This window comes from Coregonus lavaretus (assembly GCF_964263955.1).
Source record: "Coregonus lavaretus genome assembly, chromosome: 30".
Taxonomy (NCBI): Eukaryota; Metazoa; Chordata; class Actinopteri; order Salmoniformes; family Salmonidae; genus Coregonus; species Coregonus lavaretus.
This window is the reverse complement of record NC_140017.1, coordinates 39471850-39484138: the sequence shown is the minus strand read 5'-3', so window position 1 is coordinate 39484138 and position 12289 is coordinate 39471850. Positions and strand designations below refer to the sequence as shown.

The following is a 12289-nucleotide window of genomic DNA, read 5'->3' as shown; positions in this document are numbered from 1 at the left end:
ATGTATTCCTCTTTCATGGTTCTGATCCTATGTGCAGTGCATTCGGAAAGTATCCAGACCCCTTGATTTTTTCCACATTCTGTTACGTTACAGCCTTATTCTAAAATGGATTATATTGTTTTTTTCCCCTCATCAATCTACACACAATACCCCATATCGACAAAGCATAAACATGTATTTACATTTACATCATTTAGCAGACACTCTTATCCAGAGCGACTTACAGGAGCAAATAGGGTTAAGTGCCTTGCTCAAGGGCACATCGACAGATTTCACCTAGTCGGCTCAGGGATTAGAACCATCGACCTTCGGTTACTGGCACAACGCTCTTAACCACTAAGCTACCTGCCGCCCTATTTATTTTTTGTGTGCAAATTTATTGAAATATCACATTTATTTACGTATTCAGACCGTTTACTCAGTACTTTGTTGAAGCACTTTTGGCAATGATTACAGCCTCGAGTATTCTTGGGTATGATGCTACAAGCTGGGCACACCTATATTTGGGGAGTTTTTCCCATTATTCTCTGCAGATCCTCTCAAGCTCTGTCAGGTTGGATGGGGAGCGTCGCTGAACAGCTATTTTCAGGTCTCTCCGGAGATGTTCGATCGGGTTCAAGTCCGGGTGCTGGTTGGGCCACTCAAGGACATTCATAGACTTGTCCCGAAGCCACTCCTGCGTTGTCTTGGCTGTGTGCTTAGGGTCATTGTCATGTTGGAAGGTGAACCATCGCCCCAGTCTGAGGTCCTAAGTGCTCTGGAGCAGGTTTTCATCAAGGATCTCACTGTACTTTGCTCCATCTTTCCCTCGATCCTGACTAGTCTCCCAGTCGCTGCCGCTAAAAAACTTCCCCACAGCATGATGCTGCCACCACCATGCTTCACCATAGAGATGGTGCCAGGTTTCCTCAAGACGTGACGCTTGGCATTCATTCCAAAGAGTTCAATCTTGGTTTCATCAAAACAGAGAATCTTGTTTCTTATGGTCTGAGAGTCTTTAGGTGCCTTTTGGCAAACTCCAAGTGGGCTATCATGTGCCTTTTACTGAGGAGTGGCTTCCGTCTGGCCACTCTACCATAAAGGCCTGATTGGTGGAGTGCTGCAGAGATGGTTGTCCTTCTGGAAGGTTCTCCCATCTCCACAGAGGAACTCTGGAGCTCTGTCAGAGTGACCATCAGGTTCTTGGTCACCTCCCTGACCAAGGCCCTTCTCCCCCGATTGCTCAGTTTGTCAAGGTGGCCAGCTCTTGGTAGGGTCTTGGTGGTTCCAAACTTCTTCCATTTAAGAATGATGGAGCCACTGTGTTCTTCGGGACCTTCAATGCTGCAGAAATGTTTTGGTACCCTTCCCCAGAACTTTGCCTCGACACAATCCTGTCTCGGAGCTCTACGGACAATTCCATCGACCTCATGGCTTAGTTTTTGCTCTGACATGCACTGTCAACTGTGGGACCTTATATAGACAGGGTGTGCCTTTCCAAATCATGTCCAATCAATTGAATTTACCACAGGTGGACTCTAATGAAGTTGTAGAAACATCTCAAGGATGATTAATGGAAACAGGATGCACCTGAGCTCAATTTTCGTGTCTCATAGCAAAGGGTCTGAATACTTATGTAAATAAGGTAGTTCTGTTTTATATTTTTTATAAATGTTCTAACATTTCAAAAAACTTGTTTTCACTTTGTGATTATGGGTTATTGTGTGTAGATTGATGAGAACATTTTTAAATGTAATCAATTTTAGAATAAGGCTGTAACGTAACAAAATGTGGAAAAAGTCAAGGGGTCTGAATACTTTCCGAACGCACTGTATGTTAACGTGGGATATTTTTAGCACTTTTCTGCGATGCTTGATTGTTTTTATTGCTTTACTGGGAAGCTTTGCAGAGGTGGACATGCTCAGGTTACTTATGTTAGTCAGGGTGAGCTGCAAACTTTCCTCCTTGGTGCTAACAGTATAAGTCTGGTTCATAGGCACATGATTACTGCATACAATAGCTGTGGGATCAGCAGAGGCATTCAGGGCAGTAAGAGGGACATAAATTAGGTTACTTCCATTGTGTCTTCCAGCGCCCCTGGGATAACGTAAATTTGCTGAAGCATTATGACAATTCAGCGACACAATGGTAGGTATTAAATGAGCTGGGCTTGGGTCTTTGATAAGACATTGTCTCAACGCAGCCTTATAATGCTGTGAAAGGATCCAGGAACCCAAATGATTTGGGTGGATCCCATCCTCCTTATAATACGAGCTTTGTTTCCAGAAGGTATCAAAATGTTAAATAAATGTTACACCCACAGAGCTGCAATAGTCTCGTAGCCAGTTATGGAGGCTAAAAGTCTGCTGAACCGTTCGATGCCATGATTTAGGGAGGGCAGAGAGACAGGTAACAGGTGTTTTTGGTGTCAAGTAGTGACCCAATCAGTTCTGAGTTGCCCTTCATAATGTAATTGAATCCCACATGAATTATGATAGACTCAATTTTCTGATGCTGGTTTAAATTGTTTGGAAGCAGCTTATTGATGTCTTGTACTCGTGCTCCTGGATAGCACAATGTTTTTGCTCCAGGGATTGAAACATCTCTCACCATTGAACTGCCCAATACAACGTCCGGAGAAGGGAATTGAGAAATCCGCTCACTCCCACCCCTCACACAATTTGTTGAGCCTTTCACGGGCCCACGAGAAGCAGGATAGCGTACGCCGGCTGCTCCCGACATTAGTTCCAGACCTCCCACAGCAGGCAGTGCCCCTTCAGATCCAGAGAGAGGGAAAGGAGCCAAACTCGACGTAGATGTCGCTGCTGGAATCAGCGTAGTTGGAGTTAGCACCGCCGTCGCAGGCAGTGCCAGCGATGAAGGTGCAGATATCTCAGGCAGCAGTCCAGTGCTGATTGGAACACTCTTCTTGCTGTTCTCCACCTACTTAACTACAGGATGGAGGAGGAGAAGCAGATGGAGACGACTTCCTTGGCAGGCAAGTTCCAGATAGCACAGGCCATTCGGATAGGGACAGATGACAAGGCGGGGAAAACATCCATTAGGCCCGAGCGGCGTCCTGCCATAGGAGTTGAGAACAAGAAAGTTCCAATTTGAGTTTTCCCCATAAGTTCGCGCAGAATTGAGATTTGTTTGCTAAGCATAGCTACCTCATTCCTGTAATCCCCCACTAGCAAACAATTGGCGCATTGTAACTCCGGATTGTCCCGGACAAGAGCGTAGTAAACATGTCCGTTAGCTATTCCAGGGGAAGCGGGCTCCATTGCAACCTAGCTAGCTATCTATCTAGCTGGCTAGTTGGTAGCAGATGTTGACACAGGTATCCGAGTTCTTGTGTTCCGAAGTTTTCAGCGTCGAGTCGGTGTCTCCCGACAGCAGTTGTCCACTCTGTGTGTTTATCGAAGAAGACTTGAGTGTCACGTCTCCTCCCGTTGCTCCCCTCCGGCGCTCTGATTCGCCGGTCTACTGAGCCACCGGTCTGAGCGCACCACCTCGGCAACACCGGAATGGAAACATTTTTCATTATTCATTGACTGCTTTTTATTCCCCATGAGATGTTGTTTAGTGTTCTTCTCTGGCTTCAGGAGGATGATGTAACACTTTGGAGCAAACAGACAGAACAGCAGCCCAAAGCTGGAAGCTAAGATGGCGAATATCTCCACAGCTACAGTGTACTTCCCAGGAGAGCTGACGTAGGCTGGGATGAAGGAGATCCACACGGCACAGAAGATCAGCATGCTGAAGGTGATGAACTTGGCCTCGTTGAAGTTGCCCGGTGGTTTTCGGGCCAGAAAGGCCAGGATGAAGCATAGACAGGCCAAGAGGCCGATGTATCCCAGAACGCACCAGAATGCCAGTTGGGAGCCCACACTGCACTCCAGAATGATCTTAGAGCATTGGTCCTGGGTGTTTCTAAAGGGCAAGGGAGAGGCAGCAATGAGCCAGGCAGCACAGATCAGCACATGTCCCTGAGTGCAGCAGAAGATGATGACCCTCTGCTGTTTGGGCCCCAGCCAATTCATGATGTTGTTCCCAGGCCTGGGATGCGGTCATAAGGTTACCCACAGATAAGTGACATTTGGTGGCAGCAGTGGGACTGGTGTACAGAGGTTAACCCTAAAAGTACCAACAGGGGTAAATTGTGAAAATGTTTATCCTTCTGAAATTGTAGGACATTGTCAAGCAACTAGTTACCATAAAAATAAATTACCATGATTTCTGTGTTAATATGGCGGAATGTATACTAGTGGTGCACGGCTAAGCTGAAAATGTGAACTCGCTAGTTAAACTTTGTGAACATCTCCTCCCTGTAGGCTGACTCATCATTACCGGTGATCAGGCCTACCACCGTCGTGTCGTCAGCGAACTTGATAATGGATGAACAGGGAGTACAGGAGGGGACTAAGCACACACCCCTGTGGGGCCCCTGTGTTAAGGGTCAGCGTGGCGGAGGTGATGTTGCCTACCCTCACCACCTGGGGTCGGCCCGTCAGGAAGTTCAGGATCCAGTTGCAGATGGAGGTGAGTCCTAAGCTTGGTGACGAGTTTGGAGGGGACAATGGTGTTGAACGCTGAGCTGTAGTCAATGAAGCGCATTCTCACATAGGTATTCTTCTTATCTAGGTGGGTGAGGGCAGTTTGGAGAGCAATTGAGATTGCATCATCTATGGATCTGTTGGGGCGGTATGCAAATTGGAGTGGGTCTAGGGGGCTGGGATGGTGGAGTTAATGTGTGCCACAACCAGCCTCTCAAAGCACTTCATGATTACAGAAGTGAGTGCTACAGGGTGGTAGCCATTGTGGCATGAAGTCTTAGAGTTCTTAGGAACAGGAATGATTGTGTTCATCTTAAAAGATGTGGGGATTACAGACTGGGACAAGGTGAGGTTGAAAATTACTGTGAATGTACCTCCCAGCTGTTCTGCGCATGCTCTGAGAACGCGCCCTGGAATACCGTCGGGGCCCGCAGCCTTGCGGGTGTTGACATGATTAAAGACCCTTCTCACGTCGCCCATATCGGTGGCCATCTTAGGTCGTACCGGTATATCAAATTAGCGCAATCGCCAATTTCTCATCCTCTCTGTGGTGAGTGATTTGAAGGAGTCAGGCGCAGGAGGGCAAATCACAGAATAAACGTTTTTTTCCGAAACACAGTAGTACACAGCAATGCGTCAAACACTTCAGTGTGGAAAAAAGGCGCACTGGAAAACAACAAAGCACACGGGTGAAAATAATCTGGCAACACTAAATTTAACGAGCTCTACCGAGCTAATCGAACCTCCACAATAAACAATCACACACAAAGACAAGGGGGCAGAGGGAACACTTATACAGGTACTGATGAGGGGATATGAACCAGGTGTGTGTAATAAACAAGACAAAACCAATGGAATGATGAGATGACGAGCGGCAGTGGCTAGAAGGCCAGTGACGACGAAAGCCGAAGCCTGCCCGAACAACGAGAGGAGGCAGCTTCGGAGGAAGTCGTGACACTCTCTGAGTATCACAGAAACACAACACTTTGATTGAATAACACACAAGTTTTCATAACAAGTGGCTATGGATGAAATTGATCCAAACATCTGTTTACAACATGAAAAACATACAAAAACGTTTATTTTGAAATATCTAATTTGACTACAATTTGTATTATATATTTTTTTTTACAATATATGCTTATTTGGGGGAATCTAAACCATTTACTTGTGTTACAAAAGGATAATAAAATAAAAAGTGTTGCTGCTTGACAGACAGTGTGTTGGTGCTTTTAGGATTAAAGGAGGCTACAGGAAGAAGACTGGATCTAGAGTAGAGAGACTAAAACAGGAAGAAGACGACTGGAGGAGGACGTGTTGCCGGACAACACAATACCCTTTCTGTCAGCATCAACACAACTCATGGAGAAGATGTGCACAGTGCACTCCAACTGGATCTAGAGTAGAGAGACTGAAACATCTCCCAAACAAAGTCATTCTGTTGATCAGGATAAATCAGAGTCCTCACCTGTCTGATTACTAGTCTACATATAAGTCATTCTGTTGATCAGGATATATCAGAGTCCTCACCTGTCTGATTACTAGTCTATATATAAGTCATTCTGTTGATCAGGATAAATCAGAGCCCTCACCTGTCTGATTAATAGTCTATATATAAGTCATTCTGTTGATCAGGATAAATCAGAGTCCTCACCTGTCTGATTACTAGTCTATATATAAGTCATTCTGTTGATCAGGATAAATCAGAGTCCTCACCTGTCTGATTACTAGTCTATATATAAGTCATTCTATTGATCAGGATATATCAGAGTCCTCACCTGTCTGATTACTAGTCTATATATAAGTCATTCTGTTGATCAGGATAAATCAGAGTCCTCACCTGTCTGATTACTAGTCTATATATAAGTCATTCTGTTGATCAGGATAAATCAGAGTCCTCACCTGTCTGATTACTAGTCTATATATAAGTCATTCTGTTGATCAGGATAAATCAGAGTCCTCACCTGTCTGATTACTGGTCTATATATAAGTCATTCTGTTGATCAGGATAAATCAGAGTCCTCACCTGTCTGATTACTAGTCTATATATAAGTCGTTCTGTTGATCAGGATAAATCAGAGTCCTCACCTGTCTGATTACTAGTCTATATATAAGTCGTTCTGTTGATCAGGATAAATCAGAGTCCTCACCTGTCTGATTACTAGTCTATATATAAGTCATTCTGTTGATCAGGATAAATCAGAGTCCTCACCTGTCTGATTACTAGTCTATATATAAGTCATTCTATTGATCAGGATATATCAGAGTCCTCACCTGTCTGATTACTAGTCTATATATAAGTCATTCTGTTGATCAGGATAAATCAGAGTCCTCACCTGTCTGATTACTAGTCTATATATAAGTCATTCTGTTGATCAGGATAAATCAGAGTCCTCACCTGTCTGATTACTGGTCTATATATAAGTCATTCTGTTGATCAGGATAAATCAGAGTCCTCACCTGTCTGATTACTAGTCTATATATAAGTCGTTCTGTTGATCAGGATAAATCAGAGTCCTCACCTGTCTGATTACTAGTCTATATATAAGTCATTCTGTTGATCAGGATAAATCAGAGTCCTCACCTGTCTGGTTACTAGTCTATATATAAGTCATTCTATTGATCAGGATAAATCAGAGTCCTCACCTGTCTGATTACTAGTCTATATATAAGTCATTCTGTTGATCAGGATAAATCAGAGTCCTCACCTGTCTGATTACTAGTCTATATATAAGTCATTTTATTGATCAGGATATATCAGAGTCCTGCACACGGACAGCCTTCCTGGATTCTGAGCATAGCTGGCACTCCACACGGACAGCCTTCCTGGATCCTGGAGCATAACTGGCACTGCACACGGACAGCCTTCCTGGATCCTGGAGCATAACTGGCACTCCACACGGACAGCCTTCCTGGATCCTGGAGCATAACTGGCACTCCACACGGACAGCCTTCCTGGATCCTGGAGCATAACTGGCACTCCACACGGACAGCCTTCCTGGATCCTGGAGCATAACTGGCACTGCACACGAGACCACTACCTGAACACAACAAAGACCAATATGTTCAGACTTTCTGTAGGCCTGCTGTATTTTCCTGCTGTATTTTCCTGCTGTATTTTCCTGCTGTATTTTCCTGCTGTATTTTCCTGCTGTATTTTCCTGCTGTATTTTCCTGCTGTATTTTCCTGCTGTATTTTCCTGCTGTATTTTCCTGCTGTATTTTCCTGCTGTATTTTCCTGCTGTATTTTCCTGCTGTATTTTCCTGCTGTATTTTCCTGCTGTATTTTCCTGCTGTATTTTCCTGCTGTATTTTCCTGCTGTATTTTCCTGCTACCTCAATACTCATATTATTCCAGCCATTAGAAGGCACTCAATATGGTTAGAGAATAAGAAAATGAAATCAAGCATTGGAACTCGTAAAGTGGATTACCTGCAATACAAGCTTTGGAGAAACCCAAAATATTTCAGGACAAATAAACCATGCAGAGGCAATTACATCAAGGTCTCTCTACAGAACGTCAACAGTTGGCATCTGATGTGGTTAAATACACAGTGTGAGCAGCTTGCCTTGCTCTGATGCCCCGCCCACACTATCTTCTCTTCCTGGATCACCAGCTCCATCCCAGAGTCATTTGTTCCGTTGAACACACCCACGTTGATGAACTCCATGTTCCCACCTGAACCCCACTGCCAGTTGATGAGGTCATAGGACAGGATGGCATCCCCTTTCTGGTCAAAGTTCACCTTTTCTCCAGATACAGTTAAGGACACGTCCTGGAGATATTGCTGGAGCTGACAAGAGGAAAAATATTTGTCTCAATCTTTAACTCCATCTAATTACATTTGTTGACTCACCAAAATCTGTTTAGTTATTTACATAATTATATGCTTTTTCCCCACTTTAATTATTAATTGACACATAACTGCCAGGGGTGTATTCATTAAGAAGAGGACAATCCAGTAGACTTGAGTGCAGAGTAGGGGTTAAACATCATGAAAATGCCCTGAATGTTTCAATGGGATGTGACAATCAGAACCTATCCTCCACCCACTCTTTTTTTTATTTCAATAGGACTTGAGCTACACATCTAGATGTGCATGATCTAGTGCTGCCAGGGGCTGGTCGGTGTAGTCCGTGCCAGGCAGCGCCACCCTGTAGTGTAGGGGAAAGATCCCACCATCATGAAGTCACCCTGGGCTAAGAACCCAGGCCACCTGCAGGTAGCAGGTGGGCTGGGTAGAGGTGGATTATGTCAGAGGGGAAATGGAGACGGGGCAGTACAAGGACCACCACAGAAGAAGAGACATCCTCAGACTGCTCCGATAGATGGAGATAAATCCTCCTGCACATAGACAAGATGGTCGGAGATGGACTGATATCCTCCCAGACAGACTTGTCCAGTATAGATGGACTGATATCCTCCCACACAGACTGGTCCAATATAGACGGACTGATATCCTCCCAGACAGACTGGTCCAATATAGACGGACTGATATCCTCCCAGACAGACTGGTCCAGTATAGATGGACTGATATCCTCCCACACAGACTGGTCCAATATAGACGGACTGATATCCTCCCAGACAGACTGGTCCAGTATAGACGGACTGATATCCTCCCAGACAGACTGGTCCAGTATAGACGGACTGATATCCTCCCACACAGACTGGTCCAGTATAGATGGACTGATATCCTCCCACACAGACTGGTCCAGTATAGACGGACTGATATCCTCCCAGACAGACTGGTCCAGTATAGATGGACTCTTCAGGTTGTTCTGGTCTCGTTATCATTTCATCTGGTTAAATTGGGACTTTTATGGCAGACAGTATGTGTGACAGGTAATAAGAATCCCACTCAATATATCACACTTCACACTGTGTTTTAAGTGATTGTAATTGTTTTCTTAATATTTTAGTAGGAGGCCTATATACAAATAATATTTTATTGATGGGCTGTTATCAATCGTAGTGACATCACATCACACAGAGACGGTACGGCAGAGCTTTGTTCTAATGCAGTGCATATACTGCCACCTACTGTTGAACAGGAAATCTGGTACGAAAATGTGGTACAGAAATTACTGATTTACTGTATACCCATTTAATTCTAGAAGACTATAACTTATAAATGCCTCATGAGTTCAACTGTCGAAACCCCGTCAGAACCCAAAATATAAGCTCAGTTTACTCCAACGTTTGTAAACAATGTAAACAAACACTGTATGGCCTCAAAACACGGTAAAAACTATCGTGTTGATCCCATGGATGGGCGGTCATTAAATCCATAGCCATGTCTATTAATTTGATAGTGGTTACATTTCTCCAGGCACATCCCTCAGCTTAAAAAAAAAACCAAAACAGAGGTGGGGTGTAGCTTTGTTATTGTTTCAACTAAGGATTCTAGCGTTAAGATCCACTCAGTAGAGAATGCCCTGCTGTAAGAAAAAGGGAAAGTAGGACTTTGTCTGCAGTGATGTCATCACAACCAGGTTTCTGGGGGTTTATAAATAGGGACCAAGCGTCCTACCCCACAGGGGTTTGACGAGGACTGGAAGCCCTTACTGATCTCACATCATATATCCACTCTCCGCCTGCCATGATACACCTCTCTGCCACACTCCTGCTGCTGGGCCTTCTCCTGTGGGCCAGCAGGGTTTGCTCTGCCACAGCCCAGGACGGGTGCACTTTCCTTGGAGAGGAGGAGACGAGCAGCTTCATCAGGAGGGAGATGTGGTTCTTGGTGGCTTGTTCCCTCTCCACTGTAGCCCTGTGTCCTCTGTGACATAATTTCAATGGAATTGCTTTCCTTGACTGCTACGTGAATATTAAGGGCTATATGCAATGTTTGAGTATATCTTACAGAGTGCACCTTTAACCTGCTGTTCTCTCTGCTTTGGACTGGCTTGCAGATCATAATATACAGATAAGGGATCTTAATTTGTTCACTCTTTTGTTGCTGAGAATTTTCCTGTTCCGCAGGAAATGCATATTAGCTTTGTAATTTACATAAACCCGCACCTACACATGGTAAAAATAACAGTATTGCACTTTTCATGGAGGCTAATTTGGGCCAGCTAATAGCCTGACCACTGATCAAGCAACATTATGGACTAAATGTTCCAATTCTGTTGCTGCAGGATTATTTTGCTGTGACAATACTGGACAAATGAACATCCCACATCTGTACTGTATTTTTACTTTGGCAGGACACGTTATTTAATATCTTCAAATGTTATATATAAAAAGTCATGTAATGTAGTACTTTGACTGCTACAAATGCCTGTATATCATAAATATTAAAAGCTCTACGCAATGCTTGAGGACATCTTACAGAGTACACCATTAAACTGCTGTTCCCTCTTCTTTCAGGTGAGCTACTTTGCGTCCTGCAGCTGTCTGACTGACCAGAAGCAGTTCCCTACGTTCATGCGCACCATGCCCACCGATCCCTTTCAGATACATGCCCTGGCTCGCCTGGTATGCTACTTCCATTGGACCTGGGTGGGCGTCATCAGGGTGGAGTCTGACCATGCCCGCTTTGCCATCCAGTTGTTTCTACAGGAGTCCGTCCAGTATGGTGTGTGTGCAGCCTACGTCCACTTCTACCCAGTGGTCCTTACCCAGCAGGCTGTGGGACAGCACATGATTATACATTTAGTTATTATTGTCATTGTTACCCGTGGGGTTGTCCTCCTGAATCCTCCTGAATTTCTCTGGTGAGTAGGAGCTTCGGAGTGTCCTGAGGGAGTGTCCTGAGGGAGTTTGGAGCTTCGGAGTGTCCTGAGGGAGTGTCCTGAGGGAGTGTAGGAGCTTCGGAGTGTCCTAAGGGAGTGTCCTGAGGGAGTGTAGGAGCTTTGGAGTGTCCTGAGGGAGTGGCTTGAGGGAGTGTCCTGAGGGAGTGTCAGAGCTTCGGAGTGTCCTAAGGGAGTGTCCTGAGGGAGTGTAGGAGCTTTGGAGTGTCCTGAGGGAGTGGCTTGAGGGAGTTTTGGAGCTTCGGAGTGTCCTGAGGGAGTGTCCTGAGGGAGTGTAGGACCTTTGGAGTGTCCTGAGGGAGTGGCTTGAGGGAGTGTCAGAGCTTTGGAGTGTCCTGAGAGAGTGGCTTGAGGGAGTGTCAGAGCTTTGGAGTGTCCTGAGGGAGTGTCGGCATCAGAAATTCACCTGGCTGCAGCTGATCACCAGAGAGGCCTAGGCCATCGCCAAGTCCCTGGGGCTAGAGTTTGGAAATATCCTGACGGAAACACTGGGATTTGGCATACGGAAGGCTGATGTTATTCACAGGCTCAAGGACTTCCTGACCAGACTTGGAACGTCCCACAGACGTCAGTCGGCATTCCTGGCAGAGTTCTCGGAAGAAACATTCAACTGTAGAGTGAACGGATCCTTAAACACACAATATCACTTTGTCAGTTACCTGGACAGAGAACCCTGTAAGGGATGTGAGGGTCGGGGGATGAGTACACACCCTAATGCTGATGTGAGCCAGCTCAGAGTGTCCTATAACGTGTCTATGGCTGTGTATCTCATCGCCCACGCCCTGCAGCATTTGACCAACTGTGTCGCTGGCCAGGGGCCTTTTATCAATGGCACCTGTGGGGACCCAACGCATGTTAAACCATGGCAGGTGACTCTATAGCTGAAGATACTCTGCTCAGTATTGCTGAATAGATATCAATCCCTGTTTCTCATTCACATGCATGCAGACACACACACACACACACACACACACACACACACACACACACACACACA

At 45.2% G+C, this 12289-nt stretch overlaps 1 protein-coding gene across 1 annotated transcript; it reads right to left on the bottom strand.

Moving 5' to 3' along the window:
• Positions 1-3285: 3285 nt before the first annotated feature.
• Positions 3286-10977, bottom strand: LOC311106263 (uncharacterized protein; the record flags this gene model as incomplete). Its single annotated transcript, XM_084148552.1, has 6 exons — positions 3286-3387; positions 3489-4038; positions 7305-7576; positions 8106-8330; positions 10112-10229; positions 10919-10977. 6 exons carry the CDS (start codon positions 10975-10977, stop codon positions 3286-3288), a joined length of 1326 nt encoding a protein of 441 aa, XP_084004678.1.
• Between the last annotated feature and the right edge of the window lie 1312 nt (positions 10978-12289).